A 27,014-nucleotide genomic window follows, 5' to 3' on the forward strand; every position below is an offset into this window, starting at 1 on the left:
TTATAAGAAGTATAAAGCTATTTGATTTTTGTCAGCACTCTTAACCTAAGAAGATGTGCTAAAGGCAAAGTCATAAAATTATAGCTATCCCTAATGAGCTATGAATTTTAAATTTCACTTCAAAAGTAAAGGCTAGATTAATATATAAAAAGGACTTCCGTGTAGCTATGATACTTACTACTGTCTTCTTTGTATGTTAAAAGTACTTTCCCAAGTATACCAGTCTTCTAAATGCAAAGTTTAGGAGAATATTTTACCAAGCTGGTGTATTCCAAACTAAATTTTTTTATAGGGACAGTCTTCTTCAAGTTTATATTTGCATGCATTATAATTGTATTATAATGATCATCTTTAAACAAAAATAATTAGATATGCCCAAACACTGCACTCCAAGCAGCATCACTATGATAATCACAAGATTGGACACTTCACTCAGGCAGTACATCTGCAAACTAGTATATTCTACTTCATTTTTTAAAATAATTTTTTAGTTGTCAATGAACCTTTATTTTATTTATGTATATGTGGTGCTGAGAATTGAACCCAGTGCCTTACACTTGCTAGGCAAGTGCTCTACCACTGAGCCACAACCTCAACCCTCTACTTCATTTTCTCAACATTTCATTCATTCTAAAAGACATAATTGGATGGGGATTTATTTATATCATTTAATATTATGTAATGGGATAAAAGTAACTGGCCTTGTAGGTGTTCAGCAAACTGAGACATTGAGGCCAAAATCAAGAGAATAACAAGGGCAGTCAATACTTTGGCCCTCCAAGGTCAGCCAGGACCCAGGGGACAACAAAATTCCTCTAAAGGGCCCTGGAACTCTGGTAAGTCACCCAAATTCCCTCTCAGGGTGATCTCAAAGACCCTAGAGACTAGGAGCCAACCAATGTAAAGTCTGTGAAGAGAAGGATAATTAGAGAGGAAAATGTCCCTAACATTTCCAAAGGGAAATCACATGGCTAGTTAAGACCCTCACCCATCCAGGCAGACAGCACAACTGGTAGAGGAAAAAACAAAGGGAGACAAGAGACTCCTCCCAAGGCCCTAAAATATAATCCCTGAGGAGCCTCAATTGACCTTAATAGTAAGAACGGAAAAGGCTGATTTTGGGCAAATGTAAGGGTTATTTATTTTAAATGCCCAGTGGGGGAAGTATAATCAAAAGCAAATGTGTTATTACAGGGATAAAAGTCATACATAAAAGGCTGGATTTGACTTTAGGGATCTTAATTCCAAAGTTGGGACCCATCCCAGGACCAGTAGCCTATTTCTACAAATAGATACATGCTGTGACTCAAAAATGACCAAACAGCTTGAGAACAATAGCAGCACAGTTAATGAGGCCTCTAAACTGATTTGGGAATACCTACATAGATAACAAGCTATAACAAAATCCAGAATCCCAGTATATATTTAAACATGCTATAAGACAGACTCTTGCAGGGACTATAGAGGAAGTAGCATTGCTTACTCCCTGAGACAGCTTATTTACTATGAAATAACACTAAAAGTTTAACTAAGGCTGAACTAGGCCCTATAGAGAGACAGAGAGAGAGAAGGAGGGAGAAGGAAAGGGCAGGGAGAGAGAGAAAAAAAAAAAGAGAAGAGAAGAATAGAGAAGAGAAGATAAGACACACTGACTAGCCTATAGCTCACTAAATTCCTTGGCCATTACTGTGGTCAAAAATAGGAAAGCATTAGATTTTTTCTTAACAGAAGGGGAAAGGATTTGTCCACTCTTAAACTCTACCTGTTAGATTTGGGTTAACACTTCAGGACAAGCAAGAGTTTAACATTAGGAAAATATAAAAGGTTTGAAACCTTATAGCTATAAAAATATAATAAGGATCTATGGAAGGCAAACAACAAATACTACCTAATCTTACCTACCTTCTACCACTTTTAGGGTTAGTCCCCAACATCCTATTTCTGATTTGGGGGCCTTGCCTTTTTAACATGCTTATAAGATTTGTGTCTTCCAGGTTTCACTGGTTTCCAAGTTAAGCTGGTGATCTCTCTGTTTTCAACTCATCCCAGACAGAGTTTGCACCTTCAATCATCCCCTTTAGCTCAAGCAGGTAGAGATTTTATAACCTTTAGGGATAAGTAGGATCAATATCCATATATAGGCAGCTATAAGAAGACTGAGAAGACTTTGTCGTTTTCCCCTTAGGAAGAGGGAGAAAAAAATCTCTCAGGGGGAAATAAGACAGAGAGGGACCATTAAGGGACAAGAAAACAGATAAGCTCTGAGGGTAAAAACATGTTATTAAAAGTCTTTTCCTACTCTACAACTCCTACAATGTATGGAATTTGCCTTTTTTTTTTTTTTTTTTTTTTGTTAAGCACTTTTTAATTTTGGATACCACAGGGCTTAGTCCTGGTCCTCTTCCATCCTCTATCTAAACTCACTCTTAGATGATATCATCCTGTCTCATAGCTTGACATACTATCTATTATGCCAACAACCACCAAACTGTATATAGTTTAGACCTCTCTCCTGAACTTGACTTTTGTATCTGATTGCCTACTCAATATCTTCATTTGGTTTCATAATATCTCAAATGCAAACATCTATCAAATTGAGTGAAACGAGCCAGTGGAAGTTTAGGAGCATGAGTGACATGATCTGATTCTCATTTTAGTAAGCTCACTGTGGTTGCTGTTGAAAATAAACTGAATGGGACAAGATTAGAGACAGGGAAATCAACTAAGAAACTCTTATATTACACTCCTATAACAAGTAAAAATCTTCCATTACAGAGTTCTGCTTTTTCTACCTTCAAAATATATCCAGAATCAGACTACTTTTTTTTTTTTGGTACTGGGGATCGAACTCAGGGCCTTGTGCTTGCGAGGCAAGCACTCTACCAGCTGAGCTATCTCCCCAGCCCCAGACTACTTTTTACTACCACCATTTCCATTCTATTCTGAATCATCTCTCATTTGGATTAATGCTAGTTTGCTAACTTGAATTTCACCTTCCATTCTTTTTTTTTTTTTTTCACCTTCCATTCTTGTCCTCTTTTTTTTTTTATTTTTTTTTATTTTTTTTATTTTTTATTTTTTTATTTTTTTTACGTTTACATAGGGTAATGATGTTTATTTTATTTTTCCCCTCCCCCCCACCCCTCCCACCCCTCTTTTCCCTCTACACAGTCCTTCTTTCCTTCATTCTTACCGCTCTCCTTAGCCTAACTCTAAACCTAACCCTAAATCTAATGCTAGCCCCTCCCACCCCCCATTATATGTCCTCATCCGCTTATCAGCGAGATCATTCGTCCTTTAGTTTTTTGAGATTGGCTTATCTCACTTAGCATGATATTCTCCAATTTCGACCATTTGCCTACAAATGCCATAATTTTATCATTCTTCATTGCGGAGTAATATTCCATTGTATAAATATGCCACAGTTTCTTTATCCATTCATCAACTGAAGGGCATCTAGGTTGGTTCCACAATCTGGCTATGGTGAATTGAGCAGCAATGAACATTGATGTGGCTGTATCTCTGTAGTATGCTGATTTTAAGTCCTTTGGGTATAGGCCAAGGAGTAGGATAGCTGGGTCAAATGGTGTTTCCATTCCAAGCTTTCTGAGGAATCTCCACACTGCTTTCCAGAGTGGCTGCACTAGTTTGCAACCCCACCAGCAATGTATGAGTGTTCCTTTTTCACCACATCCTCGCCAACACCTATTGTTGCTTGTATTCTTGATAATCGCCATTCTAATTGGGGTGAGATGAAATCTTAGGGTGGTTTTGATTTGCATTTCCCTTATTACTAGGGATGTTGAACATTTTTTCATATATCTGTTGATTACTTGTACATCTTCTTCTGTGAAGTGTCTGTTCATTTCCTTAGCCCATTTGTTGATTGGATTATTTGTATTCTTCGTGTAGAGTTTTTTGAGTTCTTTATAGATTCTGGAAATTAGCGCTCTATCTGAGGTATGGTTGGCAAAGATATTCTCCCACTCTGTAGGCTCTCTCTTCACATTTCTGATAGTTTCCTTTGCTGAGAGAAAGCTTTTTAGTTTGAATCTATCCCAGTTGTTTATTCTTGCTTTTATTTCTTGTGCTATGGGAGTCCCGTTAAGGAAGTCTGATCCTGAGCCAACAAGTTGAAGATTTGGACCTACTTTTTCTTCTATAAGATGCAGGGTCTCTGGTCTGATTCCGAGGTCCTTGATCCATTTTGAGTTGAGTTTTGTGTAGGGTGAGAGATAGGGGTTTAATTTCATTCTATTGCATATAGTTTTCCAGTTTTCCCAGCACCATTTGTTGAAGAGGCTATCTTTTCTCCATTGCATATTGTTGGAACCTTTGTCTAGTATGAGAAAATTGTATTTATTTGGGTTTGTGTCCATGTCCTCTATTCTGTACCATTGATCTACCTGTCTATTTTGGTACCAATACCATGCCGTTTTTGTTACTATTGCTTTGTAGTAGAGTTGAAGATCTGGTATTGCAATACCCCCTGCTTCGCTCTTGCTACTGAGGATTGCTTTAGCTATTCTAGGTTTTTTATTCTTCCAGATGAATTTCATAATTGCTTGCTCTATTTCTGCGAGGTACATCATTGGGATTTTAATTGGAATTGCATTGAATCTGTATAGCACTTTAGGTAGTATAGCCATTTTGACGATATTAATTCTGCCTATCCAGGAACATGGGAGATCTTTCCATCTTCTAAGGTTTTCTTGAATTTCTTTCTTTAGTGTTCTGTAGTTCTCATTGTAGAGGTCTTTCACCTCTTTTGTGAGATTGATTCCCAAGTATTTTATTTTTTTCGATGCTATTGTGAATGGGGTTGTTTTCCTAATTTCTCTTTCTGAAGATTCATCACTTATGTATAAAAATGCATTGGATTTATGAGCATTGATCTTGTAACCTGCAACTTTACTGAATTCACTTATGAGTTCTAAAAGTTTTCTGGAGGAATTTCCAGGTTCCTCTAAATATATAATCATGTCATCAGCGAACAGGGATAGTTTGAGTTCTTCTTTTCCTATTCGTATCCCTTTAATTTCTTTGGTTTGTCTGATTGCTCTGGCTAGAGTCTCAAGGACGATGTTGAATAGAAGCGGTGAAAGAGGGCATCCCTGCCTTGTTCCAGTTTTTAGGGGGAACGCTTTCAGTTTTTCACCATTTAGAATGATATTAGCCATGGGCTTAGCGTAGATTGCCTTTATAATGTTTAGGAATGTTCCCACTACCCCAATTTTTTCTAGTGTTTTGAGCATGAAGGGATGCTGTATTTTATCAAATGCTTTTTCTGCATCTATTGAAATAATCATGTGATTCTTAAAGTCTGTTGATATGGTGAATGACATTTATTGATTTCCGAATGTTGAACCAACCTTGCATCCCTGGGATAAAACCCACTTGATCATGGTGCACTATCTTTTTAATATATATTTGTATGCGATTTGCTAAAATTTTGTTGAGAATTTTTGCATCAATATTCATTAAAGATATTGGTCTGAAATTTTCTTTCCTCGATGTGTCTCTGTCTGGTTTAGGTATCAGGGTGATATTGGCTTCATAGAACGAGTTTGGTAGGGTTCCCTCCTCTTCTATTTCATGGAATAGTTTGAGGAGTATTGGAATGAGCTCTTCTTTAAAGGTTTTGTAGAACTCGGCTGAGAACCCATCTGGTCCTGGACTTTTCTTTGTTGGTAGGCTTTTGATGACCTCTTCTATTTCATTGCTTGAAATTGATTTATTTAAGTTGTGTATGTCCTCCTCGTTCAGTTTAGGTAGTTCATATGTCTCTAGAAATTTGTTGATGTCTTCGAGGTTTTCTGTTTTGTTGGAGTATAGATTTTCGAAATAGCTTCTAATTATGTTTTGTATTTCACTCGTGTCTGTTGTGATGTTTCCTTGTTCATTCCGAATTTTAGTAATTTGAGTTTTCTCCCTCTTTCTCTTTGTTAGTGTGGCTAAGGGTTTATCAATTTTATTTATTTTTTCAAAGAACCAACCATTTATTTTGTTAATTTTTCCGATTGTTTCTTTTGTTTCGATTTCGTTGATTTCGGCTCTGATTTTAACGATTTCCTGTCTTCTACTACTTTTGGTATTGGTCTGCTCTTCTTTTTCTAGTGCTTTGAGCTGTAGTGTTAAGTCGTTTATTTGTTGATTTCTACTCCTTTTTTTGAATGCACCCCATGAAATAAATCTTCCTCTAAGTACTGCTTTCATAGTGTCCCAGAGATTTTGATATGATGTGTCTTTGTTCTCGTTTACTTCTAAGAATTTTTTTATTTCCCTCCTGATGTCTTCTGTTATCCATTCATCATATAATAGTGTATTATTTAGTCTCCAGGTATTGGAGAAGTTTCTGTTTTTTATTCTGTCATTTATTTCTAATTTCAATCCATTATGATCTGATAGAGTACAAGGTAGTATCTCTATCTTCTTGTATTTGCTAACAGTAGCTTTGTGGCATAAAATATGGTCTATTTTAGAGAAGGATCCATGTGCTGCAGAGAAGAAAGTGTATTCGTTCTTTGTTGGATGGTATATTCTATATATGTCCGTTAAGTCTAAATTGCTGATTGTGTTGTTGAGATCTATAGTTTCTTTATTCAATTTTTGTTTGGACGATCTATCCAGTGGTGAGAGAGGTGTGTTAAAATCGCCTAGTATTATTGTGTTGTGGTCTATTTGATTTCTGGAATTGAGAAGGATTTGTTTGACGTACGTGGATGAGCCAATGTTCGGGGCATAGATATTTATGATTGTTATGTCTTGCTGGTTTATGCTTCCCTTAAGCAGCATGTAATGTCCTTCTTTATCCCTTCTGACTAGTTTTGGTTTGAAGTCCACATTATCTGAGATGAGGATGGATACTCCAGCTTTTTTGCTGTGTCCGTGTGCATGGTATGTTTTTCCCCATCCTTTCACCTTTAGTCTATGGGTGTCTCTTTCTATGAGATGAGTCTCTTACAGGCAGCATATTGTTGGATTTTTCTTTTTAATCCAATCTGCCAGTCTGTGTCTTTTGATTGATGAATTCAGGCCATTAACATTCAGGGTTATTATTGTGATATGATTTGTATTCCCAGTCAATTGACTCATATTTGTTTTTGACATGATTTGGTTTCTCCTTTATTTGGCTATTCCTTTAGGCTAGCGCCTCCTGTTGCTGATTTGCATCGTTGTTTTTCATCTCTTCCTCATGGAATATTTTGCTAAGAATGTTCTGTAATGCTGGCTTTCTTTTTGTAAATTCCTTTAGCTTTTGTTTATCATGGAAGGATCTTATTCATCGTCAAATTTGAAGGTAAGTTTGCTGGGTATAAGATTCTTGGTTGGCATCCGTTTTCTTTCAGGGCTTGGTATATGTTGTTCCAGGCCCTTCTAGCTTTTAGGGTCTGGATTGAAAAATCTGCTGATATTCTTATTGGTTTCCCCCTGAATGTAATTTGGTTCTTTTCTCTCGCGGCCTTTAAAATTCTGTCTTTATTTTGTATGTTAGGTATTTTCATAATAATGTGCCTTGGTGTGGGTCTGTTGTAATTTTGTATGTTTGGAGTTCTATAAGCCTCTTGTACTTGGTTTTCCATTTCATTCTTCAGATTTGGGAAATTTTCTGTTATTATTTCATTGAATAGATTGTTCATTCCTTTGGTTTGTTTCTCTAAGCCTTCCTCAATCCCAATAATTCTTAAATTTGGCCTTTTCATGATATCCCATAATTCTTGTAGATTCTGTTCATGATTTCTTACCATCTTTTCTGTTTGGCCAACTTTGCTTTCAAGATTAAATAATTTGTCTTCAGTGTCTGAGGTTCTGTCTTCCAGGTGTTCTATCCTATTGGTTATGCTTTCTATGGAGTTTTTAACTTGGTTTATTGTTTCCTTCATTTCAAGGATTTCAGTTTGGTTTTTTTTTCAGTATCTCTAACTCTTTATTGAAATGATCTCTTGCTTCCCGTATTTGGTCTTTTAACTGTTGATTGGTGCGATCATTTAATGCCTGCATTTGCTCTTTCATCTCCTCCTTCAATGCCTGCATTTGCTCTTTCATCTCCTCATTAGCTTCCCTGATCGTTTTAATTACGTACATTCTGAACTCCCTTTCTGACATTTCTTCTGCTCTGCTGTCATTGGGTTTTATTGATGTAGTATCTAGGTTTGTTTGGGACATTTTCTTCCCTTGTTTTCTCATATTGGTCAGTTGTCAGTGGGACCCTGAGATATTGCAGTTTTCCACTATTGGCTTATAGTGTCCTGGTAGATTTCCAGTGTATCACCTCCCAGCCTTCAGTAGCCTAATGTCTTGGAGGAATCTGATAAAGCAGGTCATCCGAAGAAAACTGCCCCTAGCCCCCTACTGGTTCCACGGTTTGGAACTGGCTCTGTGCGGAAATGCTCTCACTGTGGGCCTGCACCGTGCAGCTGGCCTTGTGGGAAGAGCCCACTGCCGGAGTGTGGAAGGCTACCTTGGGAAGACTCTAGCTGCCCTGCCCGGCTCCGCTAAGCCACCTCTATCTAGGCCTGCCACCCGGGCTGAGCTTTACCCAGTGGGCAGACTCACCCGTGGCTCTATTTCAGTCCGAGTCTCTCAATGCCTCCCCCTCTTAGCTCCTGGGTTCTGGAGCGACCGGGGGTGCAGTCTCCCTCTAGGCCGCCATCTTGGATCGCCCCATGAAGAGAGCCCGCAGCCGGAGTGGGCAGAGCCGCCTGAAGAGGTCTCCGGCTGCCCTGCCCTGATCCCTGAGGCTGCCTGCAGATCGAGGCTCTCCACTGGTTCTTTGCCGGAGTACACTGCGCTGCAACGGCTCTGGGACTCGGAGCCTGCTCTGGTCAGAAAGGCTCTCACTAGCAGGCCAGTTCCGTTCTGAGAACCTGGAGAAGCTGGCTGTGTGGGCGGGGCCCACCGCCGGAGTGCGCAGGGCTGCCTGTGGATGACTCTAGCTGCCCTGCCCGGCTCCGATAAGCCACCTCTATCTGGGCCTGCCACCCGGGCCGAGCTTTACCCAGTGGGCAGACTCACCCGTGGCTCCACTTCAGTCCGAGTCTCTCAATGCCTCCCCCTCTTAACTCCTGGGTTCTGGAGCGACCGGGGGTGCAGTCTCCCTCTAGGCCGCCATCTTGGATCGCCCCGAATTTGCCTTTTCTTTCTCTCCTATTCTTAATCAAATCAACCAGAGACCAGATGTAGGATTGGCACCTAGACGCCTCCAAAAATTTTGCCCATCTCAGCTACTTGATAAAAAGTTGGCCTCTTCTTTTGATTTTTCTGTCCCTCAATGCAGTCTCCCCTTCTCCTTAAGGTAAAACTCCCCAAATAGTCTTGCTTGTGTGTTTATACTCTGCCTAATTTCATTTCTATTGTTGTTGGATCAAAAGTTCCCATTTCCAGTTTCATAAATACATATAAGTAGTCTACTAAGTTCAGGAAATGCTGGACTCAGTAACTTAGAATCCTGGGTTGTCAATGTACACTGTAACTGTGTAGAGAAGGCTATGCGGAGTTTCTTATGTTGGGCAGAAACTTTTTATTTAGCTAATATTCATGGCAAGTTTATTATTATATTTACACCAGGCACCGGACTCAGAACTGTCTATGCATTATCTCACTAAATATATTAAAACAGATAAGCACTACCATCAGCGTAATATATAATTAGAAAACTAAGCCCTAAAGTTAGACAACTCACTTGTTCAAGATCATATATGACAAGTTGGAGTCTAAATTGGAATTCAAATCTGTCTGGCTCAAAAGACTCCATTCTTCTCCACTAAGCTCAACTACAGCTTTCCTTTTTTGGTAGGACATCATACTAGACTACTGTTCTATAGAAAGTTTTTTGGGAATTTTAATCTTGTGTTCTATTCACCAAGTTGGAAATACTGCTGTTACTAACTAGCCTTCAGGAAAAACACAAGGAGTAGGATGTAGGAAGATCCTGAGCACTCCAGAACTGTCCATATAATATTTTAAAGCTTTCACATTCTGTTTCTTTCCCCCATCATTTCACACTAACTACTTAAACTCCTCAAAATAAAGACAAGAAATAAATATGCATTTTTAATAGAATCTTAACATAAATCTGAATGTAAAAAGAAAGAATGCCAGCTTACTTGATTTGCTTATTGATCATTACCCCTTATTTATAGAAAAAGATGGCAAATCACCTAAACAAAGTAAACTGTAAAATGTGGAATACTTATTAGGTCATTCCACTTTCTAATACCCTTTTTAACTCTCCCTAAGCCTCCAGCAGAATCAAATACAAATTCATCAGAAGATGTTGAAAAAAGCAAAACAGAAACTAATATCAAAGCAGATTCCTAATCTCAGACAACAGAGTAAAATAACTAGAAGTATCCAATTAAAATTAGTATGGCTAGAAAAAAAAAATAGGGACTGTACCCTCAACCACTCCTAGCCCCAAAACTGCCTATGTAGAAATAATGTGATGATTATACATTTTTAAAATACTAATCTGTATAGAGTAGATTTTTTTCACTACTGGCTTAAAGAAGTCCTTGCTTACTTTTTCCATTATAGAGGTAATAATACATCCCCCTTACCAATGAAAACAGCAATTGCAATTTTAGTCAACTTCTTTTCAATCATCTCATTCTATGCATTAATGGTCTGGTCTCTTCCTTACACACAGTCACAGTATGTGACTATGACTTTATATACATTTACTTATTTACACATGATCATAGTATGTCCTGCTTTATTTGCTTAACATTAGAAGCATGTTGGTTCTGATCAAAGTTAATTTTATAATCATACTTTTTTTTCCTTTTTGTAATGTTGCGGAATAAACCTAGGACCTCATGCATGCTAGGCAAGCACTCTGCCACTGAGTTACATTCCCAGTCCTTAATTGTACTATTTTATGCTTAGATTATATTTTAAATGTTTTATTGTTTAACCTCAGTTGTAAAGAAATACATTGTTTCTAATTTTTCATTACTCTAAATAATACTGTGACAAAAATCCTCTACAGCTTAGGATCATATTTGGGATCATGTTCTTATGATAAGCTCCCAGATATGAATTAAGTGGTTATAAACAAATTTAAAGGACAGAAACAAAATTAAAAGTCATTATTAAATGACAAAAGAATTATATACAAGTCTATATGATCAATTTAACATAAAAAGATATCCTAAGAAGTATAAAAAGTGATTATATCTAACACTGAAATTTGGGTTGATTGACATTTTCTTACTAATGCTTTTCTATGCTTTTCAAGTATTCTATAATTAGTTCAAATTTCTTATGCAATTACTTAAGTCATTTCTTTAATAATAAAAAGTTCCCTAAGCATAAAGCTTCTACTTCAAGAAAGGGCTTTAAAAAAAAAAAAGGGATAGTCAATTGCTATTATATTTAAAACACAGGAAGAAATACTCCCTCAAGTCCCAGGCCAGTTTTTGTTTGTTTTTGTTTTTTCTATTTTTCTTAACCTCATATCATTTCTGAAGTTCTAGTAACATACCAATAAAGAAGAAAGGGGAAAAAAATAGATGCATGCTTCTAAGATGTTTCCTTCCAGTCTTGTCTCCATCATTATTCTCCCCAGAATATTTAAGGACACAGAGTTCTTTTTCTTTTTTCCCTTCTCCCTTACATGCCATATTAAGGGCTACAATGCTTGGATTAGGAGACTACAGTTTGTATGAAAAGGCTATCAAAACTTAATTCAAGCTTATTTCTTATTCTCCAAGTTGAACAGTAATGGTGAAATCTCTTCTAGATTACCAACAGTACACAAATCATAACTTAGTAATATAGGTCACATACACCTTCCATGGACATTGTTTTTCCCCTTTCTAAACTAATACCTTGGGAAGAAATTAAAATTTTGGTCACTATTCAGAACCAGGTCTCCTTGCAGATAAGGTTAAAATGAGAATTAAGTTTAAAGTTTAAGAAAATAAATGAGTCATGAAGGGATAATGAAACAACCTTGGAAGAAACATTCAGAATACACATACATAAAGAAGACAGCTAAGAATAAGAAATTAAGATCAAAAGAGACATGTCTAAGGAGCAATACTTAATAATTTTACTAAATATGTTATGGTTATCAGATAGAATCTAACTATGAACAGAGACATAAAAAATCAGGGTACAATAACCCTAATGAAATTCTTAATTTACCTTTCTAATTTACTGTAGAGTGCACACAGTACATCATACTTCTTCAACAGTCTTGACACAGCATTATCAACTTTCGTACTGGTATCAATTTCTTTTAGTAAGTCAAAGAATTTATAGACACTACAAAGCAAAGAATAGAAAAAAAATCAATCTGTCAAAATTTGTTCTATTTCATTTTCAAAGTAGAGACATACCAATGCAAAGGATGATTAGCTCTATTCCAAATTTCTATCATGTGCTTTAGAAGGAATTATTTTTTCCATTTTACTAGAATTTAAAGAGGAAAAACTAGTCTTCAAACCATGCCCCAACATCTACCTATCTATACTTAAATAAACTTATGGTTGAGAATATAGAACAACAAAAAAGAAGAGTCATAAAGGGACACATACAATTTATATTTATTTCTAAATCAATCTCTATGGATTTTTAAAATTAAAGTTATCTTTTTAACTAAAAACACAAAGTTGTACATATTAACAGGTACCGATATTTTAATACATATACACATTGTATAATGAGGTTAAATATATCTATCTCCTTAAACATTTATCACTTCTTTATGGTGAAAACATTCAAAATTCTTTCTTCTAGCTTTAAGATATACTGTACACATGTAATCACTATCTATAGTCACCGTACATTTGTACAATTTAAACATCATGAGTTTCTAGAATGTGTATGGCCTTAGATTCATATCAATTTAGCCAATTCCAACACAAAATCATATGGTTCATTCTAGTGTTTCTCTTTCCATATTTCTAACTCATCTCTGACAGTGGAAACATAGAATCCTTTTTATTTAACCATTTAATCAATCTACGTACAAGTAAACCAACATCCATCTCTAAAGTCACCTACTCCCCCATGTGGACACTCTCCTCTCCTGCTCAGACTGACTCCCTTTTCTGGACTGCCCACCCTTTCAGGAGGACATGTACCTCAGCCTGATACCCTGACTCCCCACAACAGGTTGCCCTCATCTGCCTTGTATGTAACTCTTATACTAGCTGCCCATCCACTCTGCTTGGTATCTGACACTGCACACCGAGCAGCCCACATCAGGTTGCCCCTCACACACCCATGTGGACACCACTCCTCACCCCACTTGGGCTCTGATATCTTCTCCAGACCCCTCAGTATTCCCCTGGCACAAATGCACACATTGACATTCTTTGTCCTGCCAATAGTTTTAGAACTGAATTGTTGGGGAAGGGAAAAGGAAAGCTGATTAACAATTTTAAGTTGATAAATTATGACTTTAGGTCATTCATTATTGTTTTCTATATCTATAAAAAATAACCTTTGAAACATCAGTAAATACATTTTCAATAGGGCACTCGAGATAGCAATCAACTACATCTCATACACTAATTTCTAATCAAGTTTGTGTAAGGAATTAAGTCAAAGCAGTTAAATGAACCAAAGAATTGTCACTGGATCCATTTATAGGATGCCCAGCAACCACTGAAAGCTTCAGTTAAACCAGGTGCAATGGTGTGCACCTTAAGCCCCAGCACTTTGGAGACTGAAATGGGAGGACTATTTGAGTCCAAGAGTTTGAGATAAGTCTGGTCAAAACAGTGAGACTTCATTTCAAAAATGGAGGGGATAAAAAGCTTAGTTAATCAACAGGGGACACAGAACCCCCAAAAGGTTATTAAAAGTTCCCATCCTATAAAAGGAATGGGAGCAGCCTCACAAGTATTATGGAAAAGCAAATAAAGATGAAGTAGAAATGACAGATGAAAGAGAAGATCAGGATGTTGATTAGAAGATAAAAGAGAATGGAGTAAATATGCAGTGTCTAGAGAAAAAGAAATCAGTCTTAGAATAGTATTTATTTTGAGATGGTCTCACTAAGTTGCCCAGGCTGGCCTCAAATTTACAATCCTCCTGCCTCAGCATCCTAAGTTGTTGAGATCACAGGTGTGGACCACCATTGCTGGCCCTAGAATAGAATTTATTAAAGAACCACTCTCAGTTTCTGTTTTTATGAGGTGCACACCTGTATCTGTTCTTGGACTACCATGAAAACTGAGTTGTTGTAACAAAGTCTTTTTCTAGGGTAACTTAAGAGAAGGAAAAAAGGAAGGAAGAGAGAGAAGAGGGTGTTAGTGCCTATAGTTCTTGCATTAAATCTATGAACTATTTATATTATTTTGTATATTTATGAATATACAAAGCCTTTGTTTCCACATTTTATTTAAAGATGTAAAAAAAGTGTCAGAATGTGTAACAATTTAATCTAACTCATTTAAATAAAACACCAATCATGTTTAATTCAAGAAGAAACATACAACCATCCAACTGGTCAAATTACTTACTGTTGTATTCTGTAAATATGCTGCAAAAGAAGGACTCAAAGTCCTGAATGATTTCTCAACACAAAGTTTGTGAATCACTGGAAACAAATTAATATACTCTTCTAAATCTTATAAACTGAACAAAATATTTATTAAGTAATTACTAAGCACTACTGTATTCACAATAGTGTGAATACATAGTTGTCTAAAAAATGTAATTATAGTAACTACTATGTTAAAATCTTAAATCTTTAATAAATCGTCTCTATATTCCTTTAAAAGACTCATACCACTTTTATAAAGGTTTTAATATATAATAAACCTACTTTATAGATCCTTGCTTTTTCTGTCCAATTTATCAACAACTATAATTATGTCTACAGATGAACAATGAGAGACAAAAATTTTCCCAGGACACAAACTACAAAATTTTTAAGACATGCAGAATGAATAACTTTCATTAAGGGCTCCAGGAGGGAATGACAATTCACTATTTGACCTAATCCTTTATGCTTTACTTAATTTTAGAATTTCTTACTACTTTCCTAAGTCTATTAAGTCTGAAGTAGTTTTCTTTAACAGTAGAGGCCTAAATTTATGTAAGAAATTTTACCTTGTTTCTATGTTTTTCTGCAGCTCAGTGAAAGTGAATGGCATCTCATCTAGGTCAACTGCTGCAATAAAGATACAGATTCCCCACAGTTCTTTTTTCTTTTGAATATAACCTTCCTAGGAACAACAACAAAAAAAGTTCAAATATTTCATTAACTCATTCACATATTAGATGATCTGTCAAAAAGGTATTATATGTGGATTTCTTTCTTATTCAGCTAACAAATGTGTTTTTAAATCCTTATAATGGCATATACTTGAAAATATTTCATTTTACTTAATAAAACATTCGTATTTTATATTATAAGGCAAAAAAGTTACAAGAAAGATCAGAATATTAATTGTTGGCCTCTATGATAGAAATTCCAACACATATTTATATTTTTCTTCATATAATATATAGCTTCATTCATAATAGCCCCAAATTTAAAAAAGTAAATCAATAAATTGTAATATATCCATACAATAGTGTTATTGGACAATAGGAAAAGTCCTAATAAATTTAACAACACAAATAAGCCTCAATATTATTATATTGAAAAAAAGCCAGATACAAAAAGATACATTGTAAGATTCCTTTCATATGAAATTCTAGAAAAGGCAAAACTAATCTTTAAGTCAGAAAGTAGATCAGTGTCTGCCCCACAATGAGAGGGGAGGTGTGAGGGAATGACTGAAAAAGAGAACAAGAAAATTTTCTGGTGTGATCAAAAACTTCCATATGTTAATGTGGTGACTACATGGGTAAATATATGTCAAAATTTATTGAACTGTACACTTAAAATTGACACATTTTAGTTAAGTGCTGTGGTGAATGACTGTGATTCCAGCTACTTGGGAGGCTTAGGCAGGAGGATAGTAAACTTTCAAGGCCAGCAACTTAGCCACTCTATCTCAAAATTTTTTAAAAACCACATTTTTAAAAAAGGGCTCACGACATAGCTCAACAGTACCAGATAAAAAGTATAGCTGCTAAAACCCAGTATGTTTCTTATTCATTTTTTCAAAACATCAAATTAAATTATTTAATGTACATAAGTTATCTGGATTTTATTTTATTCTGGAAATACGTTACAAACTTTCTGAAACTGAACATAAAAGGAATACTGCTTCATTGTTATGATGATTGTTAAATATCTATTTTAATAAAATGAACGAACATCAACTTAGGTGTGTATTTATGTTAGTAGATTTCTCTGGAACTACTAACATGTGAAAAGTTGCCTCTATGATAGAAACTCCCAATGTCCAGCTTTTTGAATTTTCATGCTTCTTTCTTACCATGTGTTTGTTTTGCTGCTTCTCCCTCAGGTACCATGTGTTGAACATAACTGCTCTCAAAGTGTCTGTGTGTTACAACTCCAGTCTTTTTTCTTTCTTTCTCCCCCTCTGTTAAATGCTGGGAAATGAAGTAACTATAGTTGCTAAAATTTAGTATATTGCTTATTCATTTTTTTCAAAACAACAAATTTTATTAGGACATAGTTCCCAAAATCCAATACATGATAATTTGATATGTAAAATGCCTAAATGATATGTTCTATCCTGATTTTTAAAGACCTGAAGAATTTTCCTAAGAGGAAAATGTGATCTTTATTTCAGATAGGGTTTCTTTTCATTTTCTTAAATAACATGTTTCAAAGAACAGAAACTTTAATCTTGATTAACCTCAACTTAGTTTTTTCTTCCATGGATCATGCTTTTTCAGTGTAGTATCTATGAAATCTTTGTGTAGCACAATCTGTTACACCCTAGATCTAGAGGTCTGACTCACTGAGTTAATTTTTTAAAATGGTACAACATAGAAAATAAACTTTTTACATACAGCTATCTTGAATTACCTTTGTACCTCTCTTGAATTACCTTTGTTACCTCTGTAGGAAATCAATTGATTGTATACATGTGGGTCTCCTTCTGGATTCTCCTGTGTGTGTGTGTGTGTGTGTGTGTGTTTGTGCATGCACTAGGGACTGAAACCAGGGGCACTCTACCACATCCTCACCAGCATTTATTATTATTTGTGCTCTTGATAACTGCCATTCTGAGTGGAGTGAAATGAAATCTTCGACTAGTTTTGATTTGTACTTCCCTAACTGCTAGAGATGTTGAAGATTTTTTTCATATATATGTAGGTAATTTGCATTTCTTCTTTTGAGAAATGTATGTTTAGTTCTGCCAGTTTATTGATTGGGTTAAATGTTTTTTATTTTTTTATGTTAAGCTTTTTGAGTTCTTTATATATTCTGTATATCAATCCCTGGTCAAAGGAGTAACTGGCAAAGATTTTCTCCCATTATGTGGTTCTCTCTTCACAGTCTTAATTATTTCCATTACTGTGCAGAAGTTTTTTAATTTGATGGCATTCCACTTATTGATTTTTGGTTTTATTTCTTGAGCTTTAGGAATCTTGTTAAGGAAGTAGGTGCCCACAAAAATATGATGCAGTGTTGACCCTATGTTTTCTTAGAGCAGTTGCAGGATTTCTGGTCTAATTCCTAAGTCTTTGATTTACTTTGATTGTCCTTCTCTGGAAGGAGACAGGAATCTTGTTTCATTCTTCTACATTTGGGTACCAGTTTTCCCAGCACCACTTATTACTCAGGCTTTTACTCCAACATATATTCTTGGCACCTTTGTCAAGTATCAGATCACTGGAAGTACGTGGGTTTGTCTGTTTTCCATTCTGTTCCACTGATCTTCACATCCATTTTTGTGCCAATACCAAGCTGGTTTTGTTACTATAACTCTATAGAATAATTGGAGATCAGCTATTGTGATGACCCCTGAATCATTCTTGCTGAAGACTGCTTTGGCTATTGAGAGTCTTAATTCTTCCAAATGAATTTAAGGACTGATTTTTCTAGTTCTGTGAAGAATGTCACTGGATATTGATGAGGACTGCATTAAATCTGTATATTGCTTTTGGTAGTAGGGCCATTTTGACAATATTAATTCTGCCTATCCAAGAACATGGGAGGTCTTTCCATCTTCTGAAATCATCCCATCTTCTGAGGTCTTCTTCAATTTCTTTCTTCAGTATTCTATAATTTTCACTGTAGAGACCTTTTACTTCCTGGGTTAGATTAATTCCCAGGTTTTTATTGTTGTTGATGTTTTTAGAAGTTATTGTGAAAGAGATGAATTTCCTGGTTTCTTTCTCAGCTGAATCACTGTTGGAGTATGGGAAAGCTATTGATTCATAAGTGTTGATCTTGTATCCTGCTACTTCGCAAATTCACTTATCAGTTCTAGAAGTCTTCTGGTAGAAATTTTTTGGGTCTTCTAGACATAGGATCATGTCAGCAACAGAAACAGCTCAACTTCTCCTTTTCCTATTTGTATCCCTTTATCTTCCTTCTCTTGCCTGATTGCTCTGACTGGTGTTTCAAGAACTATATTGAATAGAAATGGTGAGAGTGAACACCCTTGTCTTGTTCCTGATTTTAGAGAAAATGTTTTGTTTTTCTCCATTCAATGATGTTGTCTTTGAGTTTTTCATATATAGCCTTCATAATATTGAGGTAAATTTCATCTATCCCTAGTTTCTCCAGTGTTTTTAACATAAATGGGTGCTGTATTTCACCAAAGGCCTTTTCTGCATATACTGAGATGATGTATGATTCTTGTCCTTAATTCTATTTATGTGGTGAATTATATTTATTGATTTTTGTATGTTGAACCAATCTTGCATTCCTGGGATAAAACCACACAACCATGGCATATTATCTCCTTGATGTGTTTTTGAATGCAGTGTGGTAATATTTTCTTAAGGATTTTACATTTATGTTCATTAGGGATATTAGTTCTGTAGTTTCCAGGTCTTGCTAACTTGCCAAGGCTGGCCTTGAACTCATAATCCTGCTCTCTCAATTTCCCTAGTCACTGAATTTAACAAAAGTGTGCCACCTTCCATACCCTCTTTCTGGATTCTCTGTTCTGTTCCGTGGATCTACCTGTCTTCCTTTTCACCAGTAACCACCAATGTCTTGATTATTGTAGGTTTGTATATTTCTGTCCATTTTTAAGTGAGTTTAATTCAAGATTTTTCTATCTCAAAGCTGATCACAACTTCTATTCTTCCTATTGTATGAATTAAAAGACTAAAGACTAGAGAGTTAACAGTTGTCCAACGTAGACAATCAAGGTCACAAACGTAAAAACCAAATTTCCTAACACTCAATTTAACATTCTCCCATTTCTTTAAGTATCCTCCTTATTACAATTCTACACTGATGCTCTTAACATTTTCATTATTGAAATCTCTAACCTCATCACCATCACCAAGAGTTCTACATTCTTAACTTGTGAGCTTTATTTCTATTGAGAAGGTTGAAGAATCACAATACTTAAAGCCTCAACATTCTTCTCCACATCAAATTATTTTTAATTTCATTTACTTTCTAGTTTTCCCAAAAATGACTCTGCTTTTTATCTCTGGAAATTCATATACAAATTTCTTCTCTCCTAATTTTGACAAATGGACATTATTTTCCATTCTCAAATTAAAACTCTAAATTCCTTCTACTTTAGATCATATTGCTTCTCTTTCCCCTCAAGTTTATTAATTCCTCCTGTCTTTTTTAATTTCTTTAACAGTTCTCTCTTGGTTTCTTTCTCTGCTTTCAAATAAACTTACATCACCCTTTAAAATAAATAAATAAATAAATAAATAAATAAATAAATAAACAAACAGGTTGGGGATGTAGCTCAGTGGTACAGTACTAGCCTATCATGCATGAGGCCCTGGTTTCAATTCCCAGACCCACCAAAAAGAAAGAAAAATTAAAAAAAGTAAACGAACATAACATCCTTCCATCTCTGGACCATATTTGGCCACTGTCCTTACTTCACATACAAACTCCCCTCACTAAACACACTCACCTCTTACTGTTCTTACTATTCATATACAAACCATATACATTCTCATAGGGCACATACAATGAACCTCCTAACACACACCTCTCTCACTATATAAATATTATTTTACAAGAGTTCTTCTCTAGGTCTTCAAAGACATCAATGCAGTATTTAACACCATTAACAATTTTCTCCTTCAATCCCTGTCAATCCCTATAAAACTTTTTTCCTTAGCTGTAACATCCTTATCCCAATTCTATTTCACAATATTTTCAGTGCTTCTCAACTTCGAAGGCTGTTTTCATTATTCTTTTTCTCAAGCACTTTAGACACTCCCCTATCATCTCCATCATCCCCATTACAGGTGGTTCACATGTCTCATTCTGCTTTATCAACTGATTATTCTTTTAAGTTTCAGGTCTTATTTTCCAAAGTCAATTTACAATCTGAAATCTGTAACTGATATGTTTTCTTGAAAATTTAGATTGATGGCAGTTCAGAACATTACTGGAAAAATTCTTAAAACAAAAGTAATTTTTATTCATCCAAAACAATCACCAAAAGACAGTAAAACTTAGAAGAAAATATGGACAGAGAACAAGCACTTTGCAAATAAAAAAAACTATTTTTCAACAAACATACTTTTGTATGCTTGTATTATAGTGTATTGTATTTTGTTTGTATTTGAAAATGTTGAAACTCAGAATAGTGTCATTTGAAGGATATTTTGTTAATATGTATCAAAATCCTTAAGAGTTCAGCTTTATATCAAAGAACTTATAGAGTTCAAATAATTGAAAAGTCAAGATTTAGCATAACAAAGAATCATTTAAATAATATAAATGGTGAGAAATGCTTAATCTCTTAAAATACAATGAAGAAATAAATGTTGGAGCCATATAATAGAATAACATAAAACTCCTAAAACACTTTCAAAGAATATTATAAGGACATGGAAAAATACCCAACACATAATTTTAAGGAGAAAAAGGCAACAGAACTCAATATTATTTGTATATTTTTATTCTGATTTTGTAGGGGAAAAAGAGGTAAGAAGGGGCATGCAAAAAACATCAAAATGTTAATGATTAGCTTTAGAGTTGGTAAGATAATGTACAGTTTTCATTTTCCTCATTAATCCTAGATATATTTTCTAAATTGCCTAAAATTGTAAACAGGAGGAAAAAAAAAGCTAAATTTATATAAAGTAGGAGAGAAAAATGAGGAATATACTCCCTCAAAATCTTTAAAATATCAAGTATATATACATTAAAATTTAAATAAAAACTACAGTCAACCCTTGAAGAGGTTACCTGTTATCATTTAGTTGAGTTCATTTGAACCACCCTAATGATAACCCCTAATTAGTGACAATTTATACATACTTGCCTTTTTGTAACACTTACTTATAAAATAGCTCCACCAAGTGGTGACAAAAATCATCACAGAAACAGAAAATTTAGGCCTCAGAAAGTACTACTTAAGCTATCATAATAGGAATTTAATTGAACTGACAAGTTAAAAATAATATTTCCTCCAGTCTTTATTTTTTGAAATGAAACATGAAGATATGTCACTAGAAACATGTCCTCTATGTCAGGATCAAAAGGACATTATCTTTACACTTACATGAGACTAATGAGAGATTAGCAAATAAGGTTCAATGTGTTATAAGATGGTAGTACTGCAAAACAGGAAAAAGAATTGCCTTTATCTTCTATGCCTAGATTTCCTTCTCACGTAGGTTTCATGTATAAACGAGTGGATATGCCAGGAAATGCCCCCATGCTCGTATAGCATCATCTGACAACAGTCTAGAGTTGGTCACAGAAACAAAATGCAGACATGAAAAGGAATGCATAAGCTAACACTGTTTGAACTCAAACACATTTTTAATAGGACATGCTGGGGTAAACACCAGCTGAATCAACCATATAGTTACATAATACCTTTGTAGGGAGAGTGATTCTATTCCCATAAAAAATATACCTAGCAAGTTCAGATTTACTTGGACATCTGCCCAAAAGAAGAGCACCTGAGACTCTTTCCTCTGAGAACACTTACAGAACTAGATGCACAGGACTATCTAAGCTCTAAACTGAACTGTTATTGACTTGTTTGCTCCTTTGACCCTACTCAACTAGTCTACAAGCATTTTGAAGGCAGAAAATTATATTTAACTTACTATTGTACTCTAAGAGCAAGTACAGTGAGTGTCCAGAACTAAATGGTGTTAAATGCATATTTTTAAAAAATTTTGGCAAATGACCATATTCTAATGTAGGATAGAGTGGCTTTTGATTTTGTTTTTCTTTTTTTCTTAGTGTGGTCGAAGAAACTAGCAGTAATTGAAATAACAAAGTATAAAATAAGATTTTTTGTTCTAATTTCTTCAGCTCCCATTCCCACACTGATAAACTAGTAATATCAGCAAGGGTAACTCACACAAAGAAATAATATCACAGACTTCATTTTCTGTACAAATGATATGTAACTAACCTTGAAATTAGGAATTTTACTTTTTCAGGTAATGTATTTAAGTCTTTAATCCATTTTGAGTTGATTTTTGTGTGCAGGTCAGATAAGAATCTAATTTTATTTCTTTCCCATGTGAGTATCCACTTTCCCTAGTACCATTTATTAAAGATACTATCCTCCTCCCACATCCCGTTTTATATTCTTGTACCTCTGTCAAAAATTAGTTGACCATGTATGTTTGGGTCTATTTCTGGGCTTTATATTCTATAATGTTGGTCTATGTGTCTGTTTTCATGCCAGTACCATACTCTTCTGATTACAGTAAGTTGTTAATTGATTTGAAATCAGGAAGTATGATGCCTCCAACTTTTTCTATTTTTTTTTTATTTTTTTAGTTGTTGATAGACTTTTATTCATTTACATGCTAGGCAAGTGCTCTACCACAGAGCCACAACCCAGCTCCCAACTCTGTTTCGGACTCAGTTTTGCTTTTGCAGTTTCTGTACAGCAAAGGAAACAATCAACAGAGTGAAAGGACAGCCTACAAAATGGGAAGAAATCTATGTCAGCTATTCATCTGACAGAGAAGTAATATTCAGAGTAGTTGAAGAACTCAAAAAAATTTAACATCAGCTGGGGGTGGTGGCACATGCCTGTAATCCCAGCATCTAGGGAGGCTAAGGCAGGAGGACTGCGAGTTCAAAGCCAGTCTCAGCAACAGCAAGGTGCTAAGCAACTCAGTGAAACCCTGTCTCTAAATAAAATACAAAATAGGGCTGGGGATGTGGCTCAGTGGTCTAATGCTCCTGACTTCAATCCCCAGTACAAATAATAATAATTTAACACCAAAAGAACAAATAATTCAATCAATAAATGGGCAGGAAAGTAAGCTGAGCACTTTTCAAATGAAAAAGTATAAGTGGCCAAAAATTATATGAAAAAAATGCTCAACATCTTTAGCCATCAAGGAAATGCAAATCAATTACACTGAAATTCTAACTCACTCCAGTCTGAATGACATTGTCAAAAAAAGAAAAATTAACAAATCCTGGCAAAGATACGGGAGATACGGGGAAAAGGAATCCTTAGACTGTGGGAATGTAAACTGGTATAGTCATTAAGGGAATAAAAATAGAACTACCACATGATCCAGTTATACCACTCCTGGATATATACCCAAAGGAATCAAAGTCAGCATACAAGAGATACCTGCATACCCATGTTTATGACAGGACTACTTACAATAGCCAAGTTAAAGAATCACCCAAATGCTGAATGGGTAAAGAATGAATGAAGAAAATGTGGTATATATAAACAATGAAATATTAGTAAGTCATAAGTAAGAACAAAATCATGTCATTCTCAGGAAAATGGATGGAAGTGGAGACCATTATGTTAAGTGAAATAAGCCAGACTGAGAAAGTATCACATGTTTTCTCTCAGATGAGGAATCTAGAAAAAATCATGACAACAAAGTAGAACAGGGACTATTAAGAAAGGAGAAGGGAAACGGAGGAGGGGGTGGCAACAAAGAATAAAGAGGGTAAACACAAAGCAGTATGGAGATTCCTTAGAAAACCTGGAATGGAACCACCATTTGACCCAGTTATCCCACTCCCCAGTATATACCCAAAGGACTTAAAATCTACATACTAGAGTGACACAGTCACATCAATGTTTATAGTAGCTCAATTCACAATAGCTACGCTATGGAACAGATGAATGAACAAAGAAAATGTGGTATACGTTCACAATGGAATATTACTCAGCCATAAAGAAGAATGAAATTATGGCAATTTCAGGTAAATGAATGTAACTAAAAACTATCATACTAAATGAAATAAGCCAATCTCCCCCCTACCCCCCCAAAAAAAAAAAACAACAAAGGCCTAATGTCTCTCTGCTTTGTGGATGCTAACACATAGTTAGGGGTGGGGAAAGGAAACATAGAAGTTAATTGGATTAGACAAAGGGAAATGAGGGAAGAGAAGGGGTATGGGAATAGGAAAGACAGTAGAATGAATCAGATATAACTTTCCTATGTTCATATATGATTACACGACCAGTATAACTCCATATCATGTACAACCACAAGAATGGCAAGTTATAGTCCACATATGTATAATGTCAAAATACATTCTACTCTCATGTGTAACTGAAAAGGACAATTTTTTAAAAAATAATAATAATTAAAAAGAGGATGAATACAAAGTGAGTTATATGCATGCATGAAATGTCACAAAGAAACCAATGAATTTGTATAATTAATATGTGCTAATAATTACAATTAAAACCAATATTTAGAAAAAGAAAAAATATGGCATTTTTATGAGGGTCTTTTGTGGTTCCATAGGAATTTTAAGGTTTTTTTTCTATTTCTTTGAAAAATGCTATTGGAATTCTGCTAGATATTACACTGATTCTGTTTGTTGCTTTTGGTAGTACGAACATTTTAACAATGTTAAAATGATTCATGAATACAGGACATCTTTTTATTTATTTGTCTTCTTCAATTTCTTTCATCAATGTTTTACAGTTTTCAGAGTACAAATCTTTTACCACCTTGATTAAATTTATTCCTAAGTACTTTATTCTGTTTGCTTTTATGGTAAATGGGATTGTATTCTTAATTTCTTTTTGGGATAGGTCATTGTTAGTGTGTAGAAACACAATTGATTTTTGTATGTTGACACTGTATCCCATGATTTTATTGAATTTGTTTATTCTAACAGGTTTTTATTGGAGTCTTTAGAGTGTTATATACTATATTATATAAAGTCTTTAGGGTATTATATATATTATATAAAGACTCCTATATATACAAATATGTATATAATCATATATATTATATATATTATATATAAATACTTTATATATTACAAAGACTCCTATATATAACATATATATAATCATGTCATTTACTAAAAGAAACAATTTTATTTCTTCCTTTTTTATGTGGATGGCTTTTATTTCTTTCTATTGCCCAATTGCTCTAAGACTTCAAGTACCACATTCAATAGAAGTGGCAAGAGTCAGCATCCTTCTGGGCATGATGGTGCATACCAATAATCACACAGACCCTGGAGGTTAAAGCAGGAAGATCAGAAGTTCTAGGCAAGCCTCAGCAACTCAGTGAGACCCTCAGCAACACAGTGAGACTGTGACTCAAAATAAAAAGAACTTGGAGTGTAGTTCACTGTAAAAAGTGCACCTGGGTTCAATTCCTAGTACCCTCTTTCCCCAAAAAATGTCAGCATTCTTGTCTTCTTTCTGATTTTGCAGGAAAAGTTTTACCTTTTCACCATTGAGTATGTTGAGTATACCATTAGTGGTGGGCTTGTCATATGTGGCCTCAACTAGCTATGGCTTTGCAGGGTTGGCTTAGAATTCAAATAAATTAATATAAGCCACAAAAACAATAGGCTAAAAAAAGAAAATTACACGCTTCTATCAACAGATGCAGCAAAGATGTTTGACAAAAATTCCAACATCCATCCATAATAAAAAAACATTTAGAAAACTACAAACTGAGGAAGTATTCTTCAACTTGATAAAGAACATCTACAGAAAACCTATAGCTAACATCATACATATTGATGAAAGATTAAAAGCTTTTCCTCTATGATCAGGAACAAGGCAGTTTTTCACTACATCTTTTCAATATCATACCTGAAGTCCTGGATAATGCAATAAAACAAAAGGAGAAAATAAAAGGCATATGGAGTAAAGAAAGAAAATTGCCTTTGTTTGCCGATAATGATTGTTTATGTAAAAAAATCCAAAAGAATCAACAAAGAAACTACTGGAACTAATAATAACAATTATAATAAGCAATTATCACAAGGTTGCAGAAGATGAGGTCAGTAGATAAAAGTAAGTTGCTTTCCTATGCACAAGCAATGAACAAGTGGAATCTGAAATAAAAATCACAATACTATTTATATTAGCATCTACAAATGAAGTATTTAAACATAAATCTAACAAAATATGTATAGATGTATATGAAAAAGTTACAAAATCCTAATGAAAGAAATAAAGGATATAAATAAATGGAGAGATATCCTATGTTCATGGATAGGAAGATAATATTGTCAAGATGTCACTTTCCTCAATTTGATCTGCGGATTCAATGTCATCCCAATCAAAACCACAGCAGTTTATTTTGTATGTATCAACAAACTGATTTTAAAGGTTTACAAGGAGTGATATAAGACTCAGAAGAGCCAACACAGTATTGAAGAAGATCAAAGTTAGAGGATGTTCAACATTCAAATTCAAGACATTATAAAGTTATAATAGTAAAGATGGTGAAGCACTGGTGAAAAAACAGACCAACAGAAAAGAAAAGAGAGCTCAGAAATATAGTCAACTAATTTTTGGTGAAGGAGCAAAAGCAATACAATGAATAAAAGATTATCTTTTCAACAAACAGTACTGGAACACCTGGAAACCCTTGTTAAAATACACACACACACATACTTTACACTCTTTACAAAAATTAAAATGAATCAGAGACTGGCATGTAAAATGTAAAACTATAAAACAGCAGAAAATCTAGTTGCCCTTAGGAGTGGCATTTTAGATATAAAACCAAAGCATTTCATAAAAGAA

General features: G+C 34.8%; 1 protein-coding gene across 2 annotated transcripts in view; it reads right to left on the minus strand.

The window, feature by feature from the left end:
- Rb1 (RB transcriptional corepressor 1) overlaps positions 1 to 27,014 on the minus strand; it is a 156,188-nt gene that overhangs the window by 117,672 nt on the left and 11,502 nt on the right. The window contains exons 3-4 of one of the 2 annotated variants that reach the window (XM_047553463.1): positions 15,070 to 15,185; positions 12,151 to 12,270 (exon numbers count right to left, since the gene is read on the minus strand). The exons of the other annotated variant lie outside the window; for it this stretch is intronic. Coding sequence (XP_047409419.1) covers positions 12,151 to 12,270; positions 15,070 to 15,185 — 236 coding nt within the window. The remainder of the gene's footprint in view (positions 1 to 12,150; positions 12,271 to 15,069; positions 15,186 to 27,014) is intronic. 2 annotated transcript variants of the gene reach the window in all.

Source organism: Sciurus carolinensis, chromosome 5 (genome assembly GCF_902686445.1).
Source record: "Sciurus carolinensis chromosome 5, mSciCar1.2, whole genome shotgun sequence".
Lineage (NCBI taxonomy): Eukaryota > Metazoa > Chordata > Mammalia > Rodentia > Sciuridae > Sciurus > Sciurus carolinensis.